General features: G+C 38.6%; 1 protein-coding gene across 1 annotated transcript in view; it reads left to right on the top strand.

Moving 5' to 3' along the window:
• Positions 1 to 23,652, top strand: part of ADAMTSL1 (ADAMTS like 1) — a 459,478-nt gene that overhangs the window by 276,568 nt on the left and 159,258 nt on the right. Inside the window, exons 3-4 of the mRNA XM_086479436.1 lie at positions 6,205 to 6,332; positions 16,791 to 16,836. Of these exons, the coding sequence (XP_086335562.1) occupies positions 6,205 to 6,332; positions 16,791 to 16,836 (174 nt within the window). The remainder of the gene's footprint in view (positions 1 to 6,204; positions 6,333 to 16,790; positions 16,837 to 23,652) is intronic.

The following is a 23,652-nucleotide window of genomic DNA, read 5'->3' as shown; positions in this document are numbered from 1 at the left end:
TGTCTTGCATGTTAACATTTTGTTTGACAGTAATTACCGATATTAATTCAACTGGCTGTGATTTTGCTCTGCCTTGCCTTCCTTCAAAAGCCAGAGATTTCCAAGCAGTTTCCCAGCTCAGCTGTAATCCAGCTGTTACCTTGGATGGAATGCAACAAAGATACACAACATTGTGCAAATTAAATCTTATAAACCATGTATTTACATCAGCTGAAATTTTGAAATATATGTTTCTTAAAAAGACATGATGTCACTGGCCTTATCTCCTGCTGTTACACACCTAGAGAAGTGCTGAGAGCAATTTCTTCCTAGTTCACTACAGACATCATTTCAGTACAGTGTGAAGTACATATTTGACCTCAGTGACAAACTAACATCAAAGGATGATGAAGGATTACTCAAATAGGGAGAATGTGTGGCTTGGCAAGATTTCATATAGGGATGTGCTTGGATGTATCTGAAAAGGGAGGGCAGAAAGACCATATAATAGAGAAAAATACTGGGTTTGTGTCCCTAATATCATTTTCACAGTAGCAAAAGACAAGTTTAGGCAATGGCCTCAGAGGAGACTTGCATATTGTCACTGACAGTTCATCATATCCCTAAACAGTGGGGATATGGTAAGGACCAGATGATTTAAATTTCTTAACCAAACCCAGAGGTGCATATCATCTGGGAAATAGCTGTGGCTTAAAGTCTGTACCAGTGACTTAGTCCAACAAGAGGTTAACTGCAGTTTTCACTATCTATATTGCTGTTTCATCTAGCACAATGGCTGCTTTAAAAATATGACTGTAGCAACATTTTACTGAATGAGGAGGAAGACTGGAATCCTTGAAAACTGAGGAGTAATTAAAGAGCATGATCTGCATTTATATGCACTCTTTTCTGTGTGACACTGACAAGTAGTTTGATTCTGTAGGGATAGCACAGTTCCAAACAAAATTTTAAATTCAATTCCAATATGTGACTAAGATTTATTTTCTTAAGGCTGAACTCCTTTTATAGGTCTCAGGATATGAGTAAGAGTATTGCTACTCTTCATGTTTCTCCCTCTGTGCATCCACACACATATGTACACACATGCCCTTAGAAGAAACATGGTTCTCTCGTCAGGGTTGCAGCTCCTGGATGGCCAAGCAGCTGTTGTGATTTAAGGGTGTGTGAAACTTGTTCTGTTTTTTGCATACTATTCCAGCGAGTTTAAATTATTTCTATGCCCTGTGTGTTAGTGAGGAGGGTAGGAGAACCCTGTTATTCATCTCACAGGATATAACTTAAGCACCTTATAACTCTTTAATAAATTCAGAAATTACTGTTAAACACTGAAGCTGGATTTTTTTTTTTTTTTGAGAATAAAAGTGGTTACCTAACTCTTTTAGTCTTACTTAATTGTGTCAGATTTTTTTTGTTTATATTACAAGAAGTCCTTTGTTCAATTCATAGTTTAAAGCCTTTTTTCTTCTTTTGTAAGCGTCTTCACCTGAATGCCCTAGCCACTGACAGTGATTTCATTTTGTACATGTGATCCTTCTTGCTTTCTTGTGCAGAAGCACAGGAGTTCATTTTCTTTCTCATTAGGGAACTCTTTGAGAGTCCTCATGACTGTTTCCTCTGGAGCTGCTGTGTTGGGTGGATCACCTTTAGGTTAAGTGTGTGTTAGGTAATGAGGGATAAAGAAAGAGCTGATTTTGATTAGTGCTAGCAGACATTTGTTTCATGTAGGTCATTGATAAGCAAATCACTTGCAGGTGAATTTTCTGCCATTGATGCTGTAGATGTCAGGACATTGTGAGTTTTGTGTGGGCAAAGCAGTAGGTGTTGCCTGGGAAGATCAAGCTGAGATCCACCTAGAATGTACAGAAAGGGGAAGGAAGTCTTCTGATGCTTGCAGCAGGTCATAATGAGCCTTGATGACTGTGTGCATTTTACCTCTGGCATACACTGGCATTTCAAGAAGCATGAACTTGATGTACTTCTGGCAGAGATAAAAGACTTCTTCTAAGAGGTGAGTGTTACTTAAAGGAAGATTTAGGTGGTGGTAGCTTTACTCCTTGCAACTTTCAAGGCATATAACCCCCCTGCTTTTTTTCTCTCCTTTGTTTGTCTTTTATATTTGTTTGTTTGTTTTGTTTACTCTTTATGGCAGGAACTGTAGGTCTTTAAAGGAGTACTGTAGGAGTTCTTGTGTCGCAGAACACTGCAGTGTTCTTAACTGTTATCAGGAGTATTTTAATGAAGGCTCTTCAGTTTAGTTTGCTTTGTTGAAAGTGGGTAGAAATTACTAATTAGTGGTATAAGCTACTTTTGAAAAACCTGTGCTACGCAGTGGATTCTTAGCTAGTGATGGTATATATCCTTTGAAGCTGCAATAGACAGTCTTCAGATTTAAAATGGCTTTTCAGGCATTGCTAGAATTTCAAGCTCAATCTTAACTGTGTAGTTCACAGGAGGGAAAACCACTCTACTTTCTTTAACATTAAACATGGATGGAGTTGAGAAGAATTATGTTTATTCCACTTGTTAAAAGAAAACTTGGATCCTGTTCCAGCTTGAGATCACATGCTTTCTGGGAATATATAGGTCTTATAACAAATCTTGGAATGCAAATAACAGGCACATGGCTCTCCTCTGGGTGGGAGTACAATTTATTTCAGAAAAATTTGGACCCTTAGAATGTCTAGCTGTGCTGATGCTTATAATTTTTGATGAGGTAAGATCACTCAGTTCTTGTGACTTTACCTTGCAATCACTTTTAATTATGTCTTTGGACTTTTAACCAGTGGTGAATGATCAGGACAAGCACTCATTTGCATTTTGAAGATATTTGTTTCCTTGTAAACTAAAAACACAGACGCGCATTTTCTTTTTAGTGGAATAAAAGTGCAAACACACATTTTAATTTTATAAAAAATACACTTGCAGTCAGCTGAAATGACCTCAGTAAACTGGCATGTCTCTCCTCTGATCTCACATATACATGGTAATGAGATTGAATTGAGAGGATGGATCACATCTGGCCATAGTCAGGATTTGATCACTTCTGTTACTTTAGTTTTTACATTTAGCCTTCCAATTATTAAGTTGAAATTAAATCCTTTTGCATTTTAATAAGGTGAGACAAATTGAAAGTGTCAAGTAGTTGTTATACACTCATTAGGCAAATCCTCTGACATCTCTCACAAACTAAATTAATTTACCTTTCTTTTCCCATCAGCAGATCCATAACAAAATTATACAATATCATACTAAATGTTACTTCAACAAAAACCAGATTCAATTACCCACCTAAACTATCTTCCAAAAGCTGTTCTGCGGAAGGAAGTGCTACACTTTTTTAAAATGTCTGTAAACTGTGCACTATGAAACAGGCTGTCCACACCATAGAAAAATCATTTTATTTGGTATAGCTGGCAACCTCCAGTTGGCAAAAGTGCTAAGACAGGGCAGCAGGATCAGAGTGAAGGTGCTTCAGCAGAGCTGTTTGAACAAAGCTTGCCTTCTGCCTGCTTGGTTTAACTTCTTTCTCATTCATAAGATTTATTTGATTAATTAAAAAACAATCTTTACAAACTGTGTTGTGTCCCCTTTTCAGCCCATCTTTTCACGTTTTGCTCCTGAACACCTTTAATTTGATTACTTTGACCTCTGCGTGCTTTGGACCAGATCCTAAAGGTCTTTCAAAAGGGTTGGCCTTCTTTGTATCAGGAAGCCAAATAGATTCAACTGTATTTAAGTGGAATTTTTGTATTTGCCTTTTAAAACACTCTGGTTTGAAAAAAGCAGCACTTGTGCCCTTGAAGGGTCTGTGAGCAGCAGCATGAGGAATGCAGCAGGTGACCTTTGTGAAATGCCAGGGAGCTGTGGCTGAGTGGACAGTCCGGTGTGTTACTGCGCGCTGGTCCTGGAGGTGACCGTACTCACTGAACTCTTCCTTTCAAAAGAAATAACCATATTTAGTGTGTTTGCAGAGAGGAAAATAGTTTCTTTTTTAACCCATTCGCCCGAACAGACTGGCCACTTCTTCAAGATCAGGTTTGAACTACTTTCATAAAAGCAATCATGGGAAGAGAGGGAAAAAAGAGAAAAAAGCTGGACAAGTGTCATGCAAATCTTAATTTTTTTTTCTTTAAACAATCTCTCTCCATCAAAGTTTGCTAATTGGTCGTACAGTCTGAGCTCACTTAAGCAGGTTTAATGTGATCAACTGTCATTTAGTTACCACTAATTTATTGTACCAGTGTATCTCAGCGTAGTATCAGGCTTTTGGAAGGAATATAACGATACAATTACTCTGTCAACCTGCGTAAGCCAAGTACTGATCCATGAGCTAATGACTCACTTCAGGGCAGGAAGAGTCACATGGAACCTTGGATGTTTTCATTCTTCAGGTGCCTGGAGCTAATGACTGTCAGAGGGTGGAGTTGCATACAACGCTGAGACTACAGACATTCTGTTTCAGGACAACAGAGCTCAGTGTGGGACTTTGGCCTTATTGCTGAGCTGAGTATAGAGACAGCTAATAAAAGACATGGGTTTTCACTTCAGCTAATCTTATGCCTGGCTATTTATTCAGCACTGTAGACAACACTAGTAGGTGAACTGCAATCCCCTTGCAGAATTTTATAGGACTAAATGGTTTCCATATTGGAAAATTCTCTCATTGTTAACAGCTAGCAAATATAATACATTTCTGGCACCTTAAAGTATACTGAATATTTAACCTCTTACCTTCATAAATCCCAATTAACACACATTTCACATCCTAACGTGCAAGGCTTAGCCGTTTGCTCTACAGACACAGACTGTTCAGTTTAGGATCTCAGTTATGTGTGACAAATTCAGTATCTCCCTTAAACAGATGTATATTGAAACAGTTCACAGCCCTAAATCATCAACAACATTTTCTTTTTTTGCCTCTAAAACCAATATTCAAGACTGGTATATTCCACCAGGTTTCAGATTTCATAATGAAACTTTTATACAACTTCACTGAAGATAAAAATATTTCAGTGTTGAGCTACCTCTGTGTCTCAAATAATCCCTTGGTGTTGAAAGCTAATGCTGATCCCTCTAACATGGGCTAGCAATGATGGTTGCTGATGTTTCTCTGTTGAAAGTGTACCACCAAAGTCTCCCTCATACAGTTGTCTTGCCTTCTCCTTTGTGCCAAATACAGTTAGAAATGCTATTCACCAGGTGTTGGCCCACAGCACAAGCCCAGCTCTGGGGGAGAACCACTGCCTGGTCCCCATCAGACACTGTCATTTTCCATGCACCTTTGCATGCTTCTGTAGGTTATTCAGTTTCTTCCAGCAAAATCACATTGTCCATGAGGGACAATATCTGCATAAATGGTTAAATCATTAGTGTCCCTACAGATCTGTTTCCAAGGTGCATTTGCATGAATGAAGACAAAATGCATGACTGTGTTAGTTGAGGCAGATACTGGTGTTCATTTATGAGTTAATCCCAGAAAAGCTGAGCATTTTTGAGTTCATCAGTGCTGCTTCTCTATAAAGCTGTTTGTGCCCAACCACTGGCATTAACAATAGCACTGCCTGGGTCTGTGCCTGGCATTGGAGAACTTTAGCTCTTGAGGCAGTGTGAACTTTCTTTTTTAAGTCAGCGAATAGTAGGGATGAAACAATTAGGGAATCTTTGTCCAGGAAGTTCTATAGCAGATCTTTGGACAGAGAAGAAGTAACTATAGTTCCAGTTCCTTAGATGAGTGCATGAATGTTGTTATGTTGAATGTCTTTGTATCATGATGATTCACTATGTTGTGATTCTTCTTTTCCTCAAGAGCATCTTGGAAGTAATTTTTTTAATACGCCCTTTCGTAGTTTCTAAAACAGCAACAAAACTTCAAAGCACAATTTCTAATGTCTACAATACTCCATCTCTTCTTTTTAATCAGGAAAAATTCCTTGCTTCACTGTTGTCCAAAGTGCTATTTTATAATAGTCATATCCAGTCTCAAATTGAGACAGGGTATGATACGCAAAGGATGAAAGTAAGTTCACACAGAAACCCCCACTACAAGAACTGGCTGCCAATCAGTAGGAATGTCAGAGAATAACAGGTTTATTCAGTGCTTGCAGTGACCAAGATGATATCCAGTAAAAAGAAAGGTTAAACTAACAATATTTTTTGTCCTTGAAATTATTTTTCCTGACTTTTTTCCCTTCTCCCTCTCCTCAGAGCTCCAGAACAGCTCGCTCGGAAGAAGATCGAGACTCACTGTGGGATGCCTGGGGTTCGTGGAGTGAATGTTCACGCACTTGTGGAGGAGGGGCTTCGTATTCACTGAGACGCTGCCTGAGCAGCAAGTAAGTGGGTGAATGCTTTTTACTTTACTGATGGGAGAATTCAACCTACTTGTATGAGTCAGGCCATAAGAAGCCACCAGGCTTGAACTACGCCAAAATTTCCAACTCCATGTCAAAAAATTTTGGTGCTTTTTTTAATTCAGTCAAACAGCCAACGTGTTTGATAAGGCAACTATCTTTCAGAATATAGTAAGAAGCTATAGAGATTAAAAAGTTGCCTGGACAACTTGCAAGGCTGCCAGCTACTGAAAAGGGAAACATCACTACACTTTCATCATTTAAGTGGTAAGATTTTTCATGCTCTTGTACCAAACTACAGTTAACTCACTAGGTTTAACACAGTCTCAGCCACACTAAGACTATAAAAGCATCACGTTCACCATGAACATGGCATCCTGAGCTATATAAGAAAGTATGATGTTTCTGCTGAAGATATCTTGTGAATTACCTTTCGGGTAATTTCAGTCTTCCATATCAGCAAACCCTCTCCAACAGGCAGAAGTAGAATGGCCCAGTGCAAAGGTGAAGCCTGGGTACCAGTCAGGCACCTGAAATTTTATTTCTCCCTAGTCACTAGCTTGCAATTGAAAATGAACAAGTCATTTGACATCATTTCCAATCTGTTATATGTAAGTTTTACCTGCAAAATGCTTCTAGCAAATATTATTTCTATCTACTTTAGGAAAAAAAAAATTACCTGCAGTAAACATAGTATATATGATAAATACTAACTGATTTCTGATAAAGGGTATGAAAAAATACTCCAGACCCAAACTTCATGTCTTACTGCTGACTCCGATGCCTTCTGTATTGTAGTATTGAAAATGTAATGCAACTTTCCATCCTGCATGTTTCTTTTGTATTTTCTTTCATGTGCTTATAAAATTGATGTTGACAAAACAGACTGTGACAACACACTCCAAATTGTTTCCTACATCTGACATTTTAATACGTAGTGCTGTTTAGTGAGGACAAGAAACAGCACCCTCCGTTGAACCATAAGATCAGGATAGAATACTATGTGTTTTAGCCTTATCTGTGGTCGATTTTGTCTCCCAGTTCCAGCAATCACTGAGTTGATGATGTGCAAAAGTCTTCTGGAAGATGATAGACAAAGACATCTCTGAAACCAGTGGAAAAACAATACTTTTCTATTCCATTCCCATGGGAAAAGTGGCAATAATTTGTTTTTTAAACCTGGGGCCAAATTCTCATCTGTTGTAAGTTCCATAGCAAATAGGGGTTCTGCAAAAACCTCAAAATCGGGAATTGCAGAGACAGGAACCTATTTTCAATCACAGTGTATCCTTTTCAGACTTTGGAAAATAAGTGATCTTTTACATGTTCCTTTAATGTAGACGTGAATCCAGGCATATCAGGAGGTAATGGGGAATCTGAGTAATACACGGCTTGCTGACCACAAGTTTGCTTCCTCACTGAGAATTGCCTCAGTAGTTTCTAGAGCAGAAAAGTCTTGGAGCACGGCAGTAGTAGTAGTAGCAGTAATCATAGTGGTCTGTAGTACCTGAGCCTTCTGGGCAGGCTCTCCCTATCTGCTTCTATTTGATTCTTGTACTATTTGGGATGTCCCAGAAGCTACACCAGTGGAACAAGGAATGAACTCATAAATCACACAGTACTTGTTTTTTATACAATACCTTACTACTGTCCCGTCAGTGCTTCCTGCCTTAAGAAACCAACTGCAAACTTTGGCCCATTCAGACTTAGAAGACTCCTGTTTCAATGATAGGATGCAAGATTTTAATTAGATGCTCAACTTTCGCTAGCCAGTAGCAATAAATTATAAAATGTAAAATGTGACCTGGAATTAGCACAGTATCAAATGTGTGATAGATTTTTCCATTTTCCTGGTCTGTGTGCAATTGCTAATTAAATAAAGGGTTTAAATTATTAGGTTGTGTGCTAGGCAAGCGTTTCAGTCACTAAGAAAAAGGTAGAGAGGGAGCAGGGGAAAGAAACTCATCCAGACTTTCAAGGTCTGGAAATAAGCCTAGGCATATGAGTATTTCAAACCTGGCAAGGCTTGAACAAAATGTTCACCCCACTAGGACAATTTCTTGGTTGGGACAGTTTATCTCATGTATTTGCTGTGTGTGATTTCATGGCAGCATGAAGGAAGATACTAGACACTTCTGGAAAATGAAAACTGGCGACAAATTTAGATGTTTTGGAACACATTAATCCTAAATATTTCTCATCCTGGGATGAATGTTCATAATGGCTTGTGTCTTTTAGTTCTGTATGAAGTGACTTTCAGAACATTACATGAAAAGAGCAAGCTCAGTGCATCTGCTTTGAAGAAATGCAAAGCCCATTCCTAAACACCATTAGTATATGCAGCTAAATAAAGGAAACCAATTTTCTTTCCAGTTTTTGTTTGCCAAAGTTATGTTAGTGCTTGTGTTGTTTGTTTTGGGAACATGTTTTGTGTTAGGCCTTTGCAGTTGTGATGAAAGAATGGAAAGTGTTAGTGAGAAATTCTATTTTCTAGTGTTTTAGATGGCAAACATTTCAGGGTAGGGGCTGTTTAACAGTACATTTAATTAGAGCAACTGGTCCTGATTATGATAAGGACATTTAGTATGATAGTGATAAAAATAAATATGCCAGTTACACAAGCAGACAGGAATTGTCAGCCAAAGTCAGCCATGCATCATGGTATCCCATGCTGACAGCAAGCAGCACTGGGTCACTGGTGGCAGAATGAGCACCAGAAAAATAACGTTTTGCTGATTGGTAGTTTAAGACTGAGCTAAACCTTAAAGGACAGTTTTAATGCCCTTTGTTGATATTAACCCTTTATAACTTCAGATATTATTGTTATTTACACAAAAGGATAGACATTTAAACATTACAGTTGTTTGCCTCAACTCACTTAAAAGTGAACCTCCCAGCCTAATTATATATTGGATGAAGAAGTATTTGTTTTTATCATTCCAGAGTGTTTTGCCCTTCAGTTTCAGTATGTCTTTTTGTTGTTGTTGTTTTTTTCTATTTCTTTGTGTAAAAAGCTCAGAAAGAGAAACTCATCTGTCTCCTTTCCATCATGTACTGTCATGCAGCACTGCTGGTCAAAAGCTGTAGAGAGGAGAACCACAGACTGCTCCTGAGGGCCAAACTAGCAACAGTTGTGCTTCTACAGAGAACCGAGTTTTATTAGCTACTGAATACTTCAGCCACAGGGATGTTGAAAATAGACAGAGGAGGCGGAGAGACACTGCTATATGGTCTTTTCCCTCTACCTTCGAATCTGGCTATTATTTGTTATAGTCTGTCTATTGCACAGAACAGCTGGAGTTTGTCACCCAGCATAGTTACTGATAGTACTCACACACCTTCAATCCGCATATTAGTAAACAAGCATGTTGATTCAAGCAAAATCAGAGTAATAAATGGCTGAATGTTGATTAGTTATCTCAAATACATGTGTATTTATTTACTTTTCTTGTATCAGAACGCATTTTCAAATTCTAAAAGAAATTATAAATTCTACAGTAAGTTCACCCATCGTGGTCCTAAAAATATTTGGTGTGTTCTGGAATTGTGCTTTACATACCAACAAGTACTGCAGTAACATCAATAGTGTTTTACTGTTTCTAAGCTTGGCAGGAAGATAATTGTGATTTTTTTTTTCATATCATCTTTCAAATTCATCATTACTTTCTAGTAAAGTAACATTGTAGGTAGCAGAAGATCAGGATGTCCTAGAGTTCTGGGAATTATATTAGCTGATAATAGCTAAGTAGTCTTTTTTTTTTCCGTCTGATTTGAAACCCTACGTGTCACTGTTGATGCTGTTTCCAGATAAAGCACGAGGCAGAGAACAGTTTGTCTGAGTGCATAGTAGAGTGCTAAGCTGGTTGTGAAGTTCCATGGACGCTGAACCTGGGTTAAGGGATCAAAATTTGAGATCACTCTTACCTCTGGGAAATCATGTGTAAACTGCTGAATAGAGTGCAGATTTTCTACCATTGGATGAGGGTTGTATGTTTAGTAGCAGAAGAAGAAAGTCAATGTTAACCTCTTCCTGGCAAGTTTCCCTCAGTAATGAAAGTGACAGAGAAAGAGAAAACAAAGAAACAAGGGAACACACATGAGAGAGTCACAATCCTAGCTTCGTTTAAATGCTTCATATTGGCTGTGTTACTTGCTGGAAGATGTTCTTCTCCTCTTTTCAAATACCTCCTCCCTTCCTTCCTTCAGCTGTGGCTGCCTTTTGGTAATGCAAGCAAACCACCGGTATGAAATACCCTTTCCACAGGCTCTGCTTGCTAAAGTAGCTGAAGTAAGTGATTCACTAGCTTGGTTGTTGAGCCCGCTGCCATTGCATTCTGCAGGATTAAAAGAGTAGATCTACATAAATGACTCTCAGTTTTATTGCTGTTTGACTTGGTTGATCAGTAAAATAACCACTGAGACATATCTTTGGAGGTTAGGTTTAATAAACTAGCTAAATTAGCTAAACTTAGGTCAGTTTTATGCTGTGTGACATATTTCATAAGACAGAATCCCAAAATAAATTTGATTTATTTCATTAAAAAGTAGTATTTTCTGATTTTGATCGCACAGAATATCAGTTCACAAATCAAGCATCAAATGGTTCAGTGCCTGTCAGATGGTGATGGAATAGATGCATGTTATTCATGTTAGATAATAGAATAATAACCCATTAAAACAACACTGACTAGCACTGAAAAGGGGATACATCAGTTGTTACATATTTTAAAAATACTCCGAAATTTCAGCTGTATATGCCTTTGATACCAAAACATTGTCTACTGTTGTGTTGTTGCTTCACAACTTAATTTAGAATTTAGTCCAAGCATGTGGCCGTGGACCCTATTTCAGGCTACAGTCACAGAATCGTCTGTCTCAGGGGATTAGGTTGCAAAAGAATCTGAAGTTTGTCACACCTAACTTTAATAAAAAGTCCTTTAAACTTTCTGAGTGAAAATTACAGCAGAACAGTTATTCTAGGTTTTGGGTTGCTTCTTCATCATATAGAAGCTAACAGAAATTGCTGCAACTGTTATGCAATGATAGAAATTCAGTCTGCTCTAATCCTGGCACTACTAAATAAGGCAAATTATGCCAATCTGTGAAACATTCCTTTGCTGGTCAGAACGATAATTTTAAATACTTGGGGTTGTCTTATAAGAACATTAGAGTGTATGGGCCCAAAAATTGAGCCCTGGGAACCCCACTGGTGACTGGCCACCAGTCTGATGTGACCCTGTTTACTGTAACTCTTTGAGCCCAACCCAGCAGCCAATTGCTCACCCAAGGTATTACGGACTTGTTTAGCTGTATGCTGGACGTTTTGTCCAGAAGGATACTGTGATAGACAGTATCAAAAGCTTTGCTAAAATCCAAATCCTACACGCCTACTAGCTTCCCTTGTCAACTAGGTGAGTGTTGTCATAAAAGGGAATTAAGTTATTTAAACAGCACTTTCATCTACTGAACCCACCTTCAACCCCAGCATGGTCAGCCTTTCTTCACAGGAGAGGTGTTCCAGCCTTCTGAACATTTTTGTGGCCCTCCTCTGGATGAGTTCTAAAGGTCCATGTCTTTCCTGTACTGGAGACCCCAGAGCTGGATGTAATACTGCAGGTGGGGTCTCACCAGAGCAAAGTAGAAGGGGAGAATCGCCTCCCTCATCCTGCTGGCCACTCTTCTTCTTAAGTGGCCCAGGATATGATTGGTATTCTGAGCTGCAAATGAAATTTAACAGCTCATATCTAATTATCAATTCATCACTCAGTCTGTATTGATATTGGGGATTGCTGCAACTGAGGTACAGGACCTTGTTGAACATCATGAGGTTCACATGGGCCCATTCATCCTAAGAATGATACATTATTTACATCAGAATTATTGATTACCTAATAACAAGATTGTGGAAAACATTATTTTTGCAAAAAGTAGGCCTTTGGTGGCTGCAGATCAGTACCCGTGTTTTTATTTGCCTAGTCATCTTCATGCGTGTAGTGACTTAAGTTGGTATTTTGTCTCCTGGTTGTTAATTTTTTTACTCCTGCAGAAAGAATATGCATAAGACCTGTAAATAAATTTGCCAAGGAATCTCGGTTTGTCTATCCATGCCCACCTTTCTTGTTTTAAAGTTTACTATTCCTTTAACATTTATGGTAGTTCACTATTTCAACAAGGTGCAGAAGTCTGTAGGAGAGAGAGACCTAAACATAAAGAATGAGAGATTTTTACAGTTGCAATGCCAGGCTGCATGGCAAAACATATCAGTGCGTCTGCACAACCTCTTGTGGCAGGCAAGGTGCTTATTAACAAAAGGATATGGAAAAAATTGTACGCATTTTCAAGTTACTGTCAGTTGAATGATTTGGACATGAAGTTGGGCAGACCTGACCAGAGAGTTTGAAAAAGTGAACTCATAAAGTCAATGCAGTTCCACGTGTCTTCCCTTTTCATAACAATTTGTTGTCAATTGCCTTCCATTACGCTTCCTTTATGGGAAAAGGGATACGTTGAAAGAATAAAAGATACTCTCTTTTCCTCAGAGAAGAACAAACACAGAAATTGTATTAAGGATGAGAGGCGGTCATAACACTGTGCAGCATTTGGGAAAGAGGTAAGAGCAACAGGGTGAGGAAAGAGAGATGCAAGATAGTGTTACTGTGTGTGCAGCAGTGTCTCATGCCTGCTGGCACCAGTGGAAGAGGAGGGCTGACGCAGCCTGCCTAAGATCTCATGGGAGGAGAAAGGCCCACAGTATACTTTTCTCACAGGTACAGTGCAGAAACCAGAAGCTGTCTCGGAAGAGTGGTTATCAAAGGGTGTGAAAATAAAAGACAGTGAAGATTGTCCAACGTTACATCACCTCTCAAGCCCCTGTAGAGAACACTTGCACCAAAATAACCCACTTCTGGCTCATAGTTGCTTACTTATGTGGAGACTTGTTTCTTAAGAAAAGCATTTCAAACTTTGATGACTGCTGAGAGTAGCAGGAGTTGATGAGGTCCTCTGCTGCAAATCTCTTTCATCGTCTTTGGTAATTACAGATAAAGGCAACTATGGCATGAGGTTGCTATTCTTTCTAGCATGGATTATTGCAAGGCTTCTAACTGTAGCTGACCCCAAATACATATCTACCTTAGACCCTTGCGGGGGGGGGAGGGACAGGCTTGAACTAAGTCCCTCTACACAGTGGAGCCTGGAGAAATAAATACCAGGGTTTCATGTTGTTTACATTAAGAGAAGTGAATAATTTAATAAATTAAAATTTGTTAACCTCTCTCAGAAACTTTGCTGGAAACAAGTGACTAGGTTTGAAGAATGAAACACGATTACCAATAGCTTGCTTTTCTTTTATATTCACATGATAATAATTGCCTATCAAGCCAAACCCTGAGCTACCTTTTTCCTTTACAAAATCCCCTGCAGTGTATAGATTACAGCAAAGACTAGAAGTGCCTCTTGCTGCTCCCACTCTTTGTGTGCTCTCCAAAGCAAACTTACCATTTTGGGTGACTTCTGACTTTTCCAAGTGGCTGTGTGTACTCCTTGTTAATTTAAATTCCCATTTATACCCTGCAAAGGTTGAGGAGGATGTGTGGTGAATGTACCTCAAAACATGCTTTCAATAATCTGCTGTGGTCCTTCCTTGCATGTTAAATGCTCTGTGCTATGGCATTCTGCAAAGCATCCACACTGAGATATGGGACCTGTATCATTAATTCAAACCCTGCACAGAGGAGAAAACCTAGTCTGGCCTGGTGTTGTGCAAGATGTTGTGTATTTCACTCTAGCAGGATTAAGTTCACTAGATAGTTTTGACTTCCTTATTTTCAGCATAGACAGGGTCAGAAACAGAATTTACTTCTAAAAATCAAAATTTATGCCCCCAAAAAGCTGATTTTTTTTTTTTTCTTTCAGAGTCTTTTTAACCATCATTTTTTTTCTACAAATCGCACTGTTTTGAATCCAAAGGTAGATACTTGAGTTTAAGAGAATCTGGAATGCTGTCCTGAAGTACCATAGATCTGAAACACAAACTACTGCGCAAATCAATTGTGAAAATATATCAGCTCAGACTGAAAGCAGTTTGCCTGCTTTTGGTTGATGGGTGACAACTGGGAAAATAAGGAGCTTAAACAACACAAACCCCAAAGTTTGGTCTTGGAGAGGATACAAGGGGAATTTTGCAAGAGTGGTTCCTAGTGTTCATGAATCATCACAGCACTAGCTGCATCCAGAATTGTACATTTTTTCTGAACAACTCTGGCCATTAGTGAAAGGAGGAAAATTGGAAGAAAAATCTAAATAGTTTTGTGGCATCTGTCTAATGAAAGTACCTATTCTTTTCTCTAATGCAAAGAATAAGTGAAAAATAAGTGATTTTTCACTTCAAAACAGGCAATAAGAAGAAACTGGGAAAAGAAGAAGAAACTGTGAGGCAGCTGATAGAAAGGAAGTTTAAGTTTCCCTGTCAGTTCAGTCATTCTGAGGGTAATAAATCACAATAATTGAAATTGTGGTAACACCAGGTCTATTGAAAGAAAGTGATGTCTGATGTGTTGTATGGTATTTCTGAAAGACAGATGGGGCATGTAACAAGCTTTCTGAACAAGCTATTCAGTGTAGTGTACAAGGCCTGCACTAGGACTGCCTATATGCTGCGTAATATATATTTTTTATTTGCTCCCTATTGGTGTAAATCAAGAGAGCCTCTGTTGAGTGTAGTGGAGTGTGAATAGGTTTGGCCTACCACAGAATCTCTACCAGCTTGTCTATATCGCTCAGTAATTACTGTGGTAGTGGGGGGGTTGCTTGGGATTTTGGATTTTTGCTTTTTTGTTGTTTTTTTGTTGTTGTTCATAGCCCATTGTGAATATAATTTCAATTGTTGTACTGCTAAAACTGTTTTTTCTGGTGCTAGATACTCTGTGCACACATTTCACTTCAGTGCATGCTTGCGATGATCAAAGTTTACTTGAATTAATAATATAACATTAGAAAAACATTGAATTAGTGGTACTTCGGGTATGCTTTTAATAGCAATTTTTATATGCCAAATGCTACACAACAGAATATTTTATCTGTATGCCTACATTTCTTCTGTAAAAGTGATAGGCTTTATTTACTTATTTATCTTCTCTTGTGACCATTTACACCATTGTGATACATTTGCAAACTCTGATTTCGTACTCACATAGGTGTAAATGACTACTGGAGGAATTTCACGATTAAGTCTTGTGAATACAAGCAGGAGGAAGAATGACTTCAGAAATTGAAGGAAATCTGTTCAGTTTATTTTAGAGTTAACTCAGTATGGAAAAAGTTTTTCTGTTTTAAAAAAAAAAAAACAAGGAAAAAAAATGACACAAATGCATGCAGATGCTGTCCTTTCTCTTGGATAGTTCAAAATGGTTTGACTTTAAAAATTCAGTCTTGGCAGGCATTTAGTCCTCAAGGAATGTGTACTTACTAAATTCTGGCCAAAAAAAAAAAAAAAAAAAAAGAGGAAAAAAAGAGTTGTGATTTTAAGAAATTAAAAATGTAAGGAATTCTATTCTTTTGAAGGATGATCTTTGAAACTTAGACCCTGCATTCTGTTTTGTACTGAGGAACTCCACAGAGTGTGCTGTCTGAAACTCATAAAACACATGAAACTTCACCTAAGGTCAAATACTCAGAATACACGCTGCTGAGTGCTAAAAAGATATCTGGATGTTAACATTTCTTCTGGGAGCCCTGCCAACATCAGGGTTGGTATGAGTCGGCTGTGGGGGAAAATGAGGAGAGCCACAGAGGGCACACATCAGGGCACATGCTCTTCTGACCTCTGCTGTGCCCAGCTGCTCTTTGGATGTTGTTCTGCAGCAGAGATCTGGGAATAGCAAGGCACTGGTGGATCAGGGGGAAGTTTTATGCTCTCCTTCTCCCCTCCTATCAAATTGGAAAAAAAACCCTGTCCGGCTAGCCTGTCATTTCACATAGCTGCAGGCAGGTTTCCTTCCTCCCAGTGCACAGGTTGTTCCCCAGCAGACAGAGCCCGGCTGCTCAGACTGTATCAGTGCGGAGGTGTGTGGCTGGGTAGACACAGAGCTGTGCCCTTGTGAAATCATTATGGATAGCTGGGAGACACGGGACATTATTAATGTGATTCAGATGTTGATTTCCAGCTAAGTTCTATACTCTGACCTCCGACCTCATTTATAAACTGATGCCACCTTCTTGAAACTCACTTTTAAAGCAAAGGTAGGAAACTGAGGAGTTGTAGAATTCATATTTCAATATGTACGTGGGGGCAGAGAGCCCTTTACTTTGGGAAAGAGGGTTAGTGGGGGATTAGGTGAACAGAGATCTTTGTAGGAAAGATGCTGACACAGTAAACATTATGTGTTTGCTTTTTATATTCATCTACCAATGTTTTTGTTTGTCTTTAATTTTTGGACACAGGACTTGTGAAGGGCGAAACATCCGGTACAGGACGTGTAGCAATGTGGTAAGTGAAGTACAGCTTTGATATGATACAAATCATCACATACAACATTCACGTCATATTGCGGAAAATAATTTGATAATGTGATAGTGAGAATACTGTAGGTATCTAAACTGCCTTCATACAGCAGGACTGTGGGCAAACCTTTGTCAGTTTCTTGAAAAGCTGGAGAGATTATGGCACAGCATGATGCTAAAACTCTCTGGAAGGAATTGTAGTCACAGCCTTTCCAAATAGAGTGTCAGTGAAATTTCTTGGCAGAATCAAGACCACTTGTCTTCCCAGTATTACTTTGGTAACCAGCTGGTTCACACTGGGCAGTCTGTCAGGCTGGAGGATTAAGCTGTTAAGGATTGAAGACAAGTTAGTGAGAGATGTGTTTCTATTCACCTGTGCCCTCCCAGCATTGGAATTCTGTTGCATGTCTTAGAAAAGCTGTTTTAGATAGCCTGCACCAGTGTTTTGTACTTTCCAAGGCTCTTGCTTGTTTTTTATATATGGCAAATACAGTTTTCAATACTATAAAATAAGAAACTTCAACTTCTGTGCTTACCAGCACAGTGAAAGTGTATTTTCACTGGTGAAAATGGCAATGAAGGCTTTCATATGGAAAGTTTTATTGGGTGCCAAGAATAGTAACAGCTCTCAAATTACATGGAGAAATGTCAGTTTTACCAGTAAAGATGGAAAATGAAATCAAACGTGCACTGGGCCAAACTTTCTCATGCCTGATTGGGACATATTCAGAAGCCTTTCAATATGTGCTTTGTCTAAAAAAGTTTAAAAGTTTAAGTTAAAAAAAAGAATATGTTCCCTCATATTTAGCTTATATTTTCTTCAGTAGACCACAGTTCATAATGAAAGAAACTGCTTCTATCTGATTTGTGGTCTCCCATGCAGTAAGATTTCTCACACTTCTTTCTCTGAAATTTGTTCTGGGCGTATCCTTTGGGTTCCTGAAATCTCTCATCAGTCTAGACATCTGCTTCACTGACAACAACTACAGCAGTTAATAAATAGGTCTGCTGGCTGATTGATAGCTCCTTTTCCATCCCTGAAGCACTTCCACACCACAGCCACAGAAGGAAAGGGGAAGTTGATTTGTGCCAGTTGAGTCGTATGCTGTAGCTCTGTGGAATACGACACAGAAAGGAAAAAAAAAAAAAAAAAAAAAAGGATACTGTTAAAGGCTAATTGGACTACAGTTAGGACCCATTAGTTTTGTTTTGATTTGTGAATGTATGCACACTGTGACAGTCCCCTTCCCCTTCTGACCTGCCCTTGTGTATACAAAGAGCATCCTGCTCTGGTGCCATTAACTATTCCTGGATCACCCTGATGAGAGGCTGGGGTTTTACATGTGTTGCCACTCTTATTTTGGAATTGTTGAGCTTAACTTTCCAGGATAAGGAATAATTTTTAAACGTAATTTTTAGCTTAGGCTCTGTTTTGGAAGTATGCACCTGAACAGTTTTCCTTCAAAATAAAACCTTGCACAACTTTGCCAGGCAATTCCTTTACATACCTTGTATTTGGCAACACTGGCTCCAGACTTGCCAACAAAGCAGTGAGGCATGAAGCTGCAGAACTCAGTTAATTATTTCATAGCAAATAATCCAAATTGAAACTTTCAAAACTCTTTACTACACTGAAATCAGTGACAGTTTTTCCACTGAATTATGACGACCCAGGACTGCTTTTATGTTTTTTCGGAGAGAGTAAAGAATGGATTGTGTTACATTGCTCTTTTTCTTAATAAAAGGATTGAGTATGTATTGGTTTGGTTTTGGTAAACTTGCAAAACTACTAATAAATTAAAATATTCTCAAGCTTCTAACTGCATCATACTTTGACCAGGTCCTCCATATATGGCTTTATGTCATAAAGAAAGTACTTGGCTGTATTCATTTTGCAGACATTTGCTTTCAGGGGAAAGTATTTTCTATTTTTCAAGTATGTTGAGTCTTTGAGATGCTATCCCTTCCACTTGTCATCTTTACCAATCTGAGATATCAGTACTCACAACATCAGTCATTGTAAGGGCATTACCACCATGATCAGCATCAGAACTTGTGATAGGATCCTGCCACAGCTGTGGTGGTCCTCAGGCCAGTATTTCTGGAGGCACCACTTTGAAATAACTTGTGCATCACCAGTGGAAACCTAAAGCAGTCTGGGAATCACAGATGTGCATCTCTGCACTGAAATCAATTCTGTTAGTGAATTGTATAGCTGTATCACTGAAATACTGTTTGTCTCTTTCAGAATAATAATAAAAAATAATAATATACTTTCTCTTTAATGAAGTCTACTGTCTTTGTAGACTCCAAAATCCAAGGATACACACCAACAAATTGGGTCTTGGTTCATTCCACCCATAGCTACTGGTGGAATTCTGCACTGGAAAAGGCACACAATATTGTGTGTATTTTTAATAGCTCAGACTTTGCCTTTTAAGATTTCATCTTTCAAAGACACTGAAAATGAGGAGGACAGAACTTACAGGCTCAGTGATACCTACATTTTCATCTGTTAGATAAAGGAAAATGAGAGCATATCCCCCCATTCCATCCCTGCAAATGAAGCTGGCTAACGTGCATTGTGGAAAATTCCTTTTTGATTCTTGAGGAAATCAGTAAGTTCTGAAACACAAGCTTTCATTACCATTAGCTTGTGCATGACTTGAGGACTGATGTTATTGTTTATAAAATAAACAGTCTTTTTGTTTTCTGCAAACTGTCCTTCTGTGAACTGACATGTTTTTGTTTATATGACTGGCCTGTTACAGGAAAGGATGGGTAGTCACATAAACTAAAAGTAAACTCTTTGTTTCAAAGGTGAAGCTGGAGAATGGGAAGAATGTTTCTTGGAGTCTGGCAATGAACACATTTTCATAGGCACTATCATTTGCAAGATTTTGCTACAGCTGGTTTTAATTCTTCCTGAAATTAAATTACAGGGGGGAAAAAAGAATGAGATAAAGAAAAACAGAGGCAAAGGGAGAGAGTGGCACATCTGTTTCTTTAGTGACCTGTATTTTTCTAGGGATGCTGATCATTTTGCATAGTATAGGCTATAAGAGAGATTGATACTGCTGTCTTATAAAGCTTCTGAGCAGTTCTTAAAAGAACAAATCCAGTCCAGTATATTCACCACTTTGCACTGCCTGGTGTTGATTAGAAACTGGAATCATGAAGCCACATGTGTAAATAGTAAAAGAAGGAATGAGGGAATCTGAAGATGATTTAGGGTTGAATTGCATCTGCTTTTTTCTTCTTACCATTCATATTGACTCCAAGTATGTTTCCAGCCATTTTAGAATATAATCGGGGCGGGGAGAAAGCGATTGATTTGTTTTTCTTTAGAAAATTACTCTGAATGCAATGAAAACATGTTTTTGTATCTAGCTGGGTTGTTATACAAAACATTATGCAAAATAAACAAAAATATTTCCAAACTGTGAGTAGGATTTTTTTACTAGGATTTTTTTTTTCAACTTAATATGCTCTCTGTTCCTCTTTCTAGGCACGTTCTTAATCTGCATGTTCTCTACAGCTTTTTTACCAGGCTATCATACCACTTCATTTGCTCTTTTTCAGTCTTCCTTCTACTCTGCTATCTTTTGCTTTTTCCTCCCCTATTTACATGAAAATCTATCTGAAAGATGTTTGTTGGAATGTGTACTGACTTCATGCCTTCTCTCTTCACACTCTTCAGTTATCAAATGCCTTTTTGTGATTGAAAACATTTTTATTTTCCCTAATATTTTTTCTTTTATTGCACTGCTTTCTGAATCAGACCAGAAAGAGATGCATGAGATGGGCACTTCATTCCCAAAGGACTTCGCTTTTCGTATTTGCTTGCTTATACCTTCCAGAATGATGATGAACACTACATATAGAAGCATAGAATCATAGAATCATTAGGTTGGAAGAGACCTCTAAGATCAAGTCCAACTATCATCCTAATGCCACCATGCCCACTAAACTGTGTCCTGAAGCACAAAATCAACATGCTTTTTTGAACATCTCCAGGGATGATGACTCCACTGTCTCCCTGGGGAGCCTGTTCCAATGTTTGACCACTCTTTCAGTAAAGAAATTTTTCCTAATGTCTAATCAAAAGCTCCCCTGGCGCATCTTGAGGCCATTTCCTCTTGTCCTATCTCTTATACTTGGGAGAGGAGACCAACACCCACCTGGCTAAAGCCTCCTTTCAGGCAGTTGTAGAGAGTGATTAAGGTCTCCACTCAGCCTGCTCTTCTTCAGACTAAACAACCCCAGTTCCCTCAGCCACTCCTCATAAGACCTGTTCTCCAGACCCTTCACCAGCTTCGTTGCCCTTCTCTGGACACGCTTCAGCAACTCAATACCTTCTTGTAATGAGGGGCCCAAAACTGCACACAATATTCGAGGTGCAGCCTCACCAGTGCCAAGAATAGGGGCACGATCACCTCCCTACTCCTCCTGGCCACGCTATTTCTGAATACAGGCCAGGCTGCTGTTGGCCTTCTTGGCCACCTGGGCACACTGCTGGCTCATGTTCAGCTGGCTGTTGACCAGCACCCCCAGGTCCTTTTCTGCCAGGCAGCTTTCCAGTCTCTCATCCCCAGGCCTGTAGCGCTGAACGGGGTTGTTGTGACCCAAGTGCAGGACCCGGCACTTGGCCTTGTTAAACTTCATATAATTGGCCTTGGCTGCTCTTGAAATTTTGCTGTTTGACGTGAAAACAGATAATGCTGGAAGCTGCACAATGTTACTAACTCTTTCAACAAGGTTTAGAGCATTTCCATTAAGATAAAGTTTGTAGATGGTAGATCCCATTAATCAGGTCACCAAAACTTGTAAACACCACATGAAGCTCTTTATTATATAGACCTTACTTTCTTAACTTGGCTGAAATATTGCTGTAATGACATCCCCCATTATTTGACTTGCATCAGACAAGCTACTTCCAACCCTGTTTCTTATCAGCTTATGCTGCATTTTGTACACACCAGCACTGATATTGCCCATCTTACTTTCAACAAAATGACACTACCTTCTTTCCATTCACCAAAGCCCAGCCTCTTGGAAACTTTCAATCTTCCATATAAGTGCATAGTTCTCAGAAGCACTAGCTTGTGTGTATGAGAAGCAACATTACCAAGTACAATTTTTTTCAGAACTACAAAAATGACAGCAGGATGTAAATTTTCTACTTCTGATGGCTAGAAATTCCATGTGAAGTCTTTTGAAATCAAACCTCCCCGTTTGCATGTTTTAGTAAAATTAAAATATATATATATATAAGCACTACACGTATCTCCTTACTAACACCAGTTTTACTTAATGTCAGTTTATTTTTAAAGTGGAAATTCTTCCAAACTCAGAACATTCATTGTGACTACAATCTGTTCTTCAAAATGCTGGATTTTAATATCTACCAACCTACTTTGAATATGTGCATTTTAAAACTTCAGTGTGTCATCTACAAATTATTTTTTTGTACTTGGAAACAAGTGCTTTTAATATTAGTGGCTTTGCCTTCTGGATTTGCATCTTCTCAGCAAGCAGTCCTGTGAATGTTTGACTATAACAAAGAGAACAAAAAAAACCCCATTGCTGCCGTTCTATGTAAATGCTTCAAGAATCTTTGTAAACAAACAATCTGGATCACTTCTGTGACAGTGGCATTTCAGGACTCTGTTCAGGACTCTTCAGGACTCCTTAAGACTTTGGATATTTTATAGATTTAAATTCAGCATTCATGATAATAATTTTTTGTTTACTTGAATATCTCTTTTTGATCTGCCAATGTGGCACCTGTGGTGCTTTTAGGAAAATGTACTCCAATATTATGTATTAGTATTAGTTTTTGGCTGAAATATTTGGAAGTTTTTCGAGCTGCAATACAAGTTATTGTATCTAATTTAAACAATTAATTTTAAGATTTAAAAGTATGAACGAATAAAAATTTTATAATAGCATGAAAAGCTTAAATTGAATTATTTGCCAAAAGTGAGAACATACTTAAAAAAAAAAATCAACCACATTTTTTGGTCAAAATATAATTTTATAGATGTTTCTAATCACAAATATTCACGGAGGTTCAGATTTATACTTCACTGACTATTTTAAACCTCATCTCCACTCCATGTTTATTTAATGCTGAGTTGAAACATCTGCTGATATTTCTCCATTTACTTTGTTCCTATTGTTTCTCTCATACTTCTCTCTGTCAGATATTGCAGTGTCCGGGGCTTGTCAGAGAAAGACATAGTATGAGACCCTCTCAATCTAAGCATCTAAGCATGACCCTAACCTATTTTGAAGTTCACAGGAGTAGACCAGCGAAAAATATGGCTATAAGAAACTTAATTCAAACAGGGCACTCAACAAGGCTTCAAGGCTGAGTGGAGTTTCCACTAAATCCCTAGATCTCCTAAGTCTGTACTTTTATCTAAAGTTCTTATTTAGTCTTGGGCAAGGCCTTGCTTGAGGACCTGAGGGTTTCTGTCTCAGTAGGAAAATCGTCACAGCTGAAATGCTGTGCATACTTCATGGAACTGGTTCAATAAGCTGTTCTGTCAGATGCTGCACAGAGTAGTCCAGTCGTTAGTCGTTTTTTGCACAGAGGAAAAGCTCCAGGTATAGTAAATCATTCTTGGCCTCTGCAAATACACAAGCACGTATATTGTAAACTGTTTTAAGGTTTCTCCACTGTTTCCACCAATCACAGGTTAGATATGATGCACATTTCACCCACTAAGTAAACTTTTAAAAGTCTGACCCTCTTTTGTCCCATGAAATCTGATCTACCTATCACCATCAAGGGACA

This window comes from Leptosomus discolor, chromosome Z, assembly GCF_034619465.1.
Source record: "Leptosomus discolor isolate bLepDis1 chromosome Z, bLepDis1.hap2, whole genome shotgun sequence".
Classification (NCBI taxonomy): domain Eukaryota; kingdom Metazoa; phylum Chordata; class Aves; order Leptosomiformes; family Leptosomidae; genus Leptosomus; species Leptosomus discolor.
This window is presented reverse-complemented; position numbering and strand designations above follow the sequence as displayed.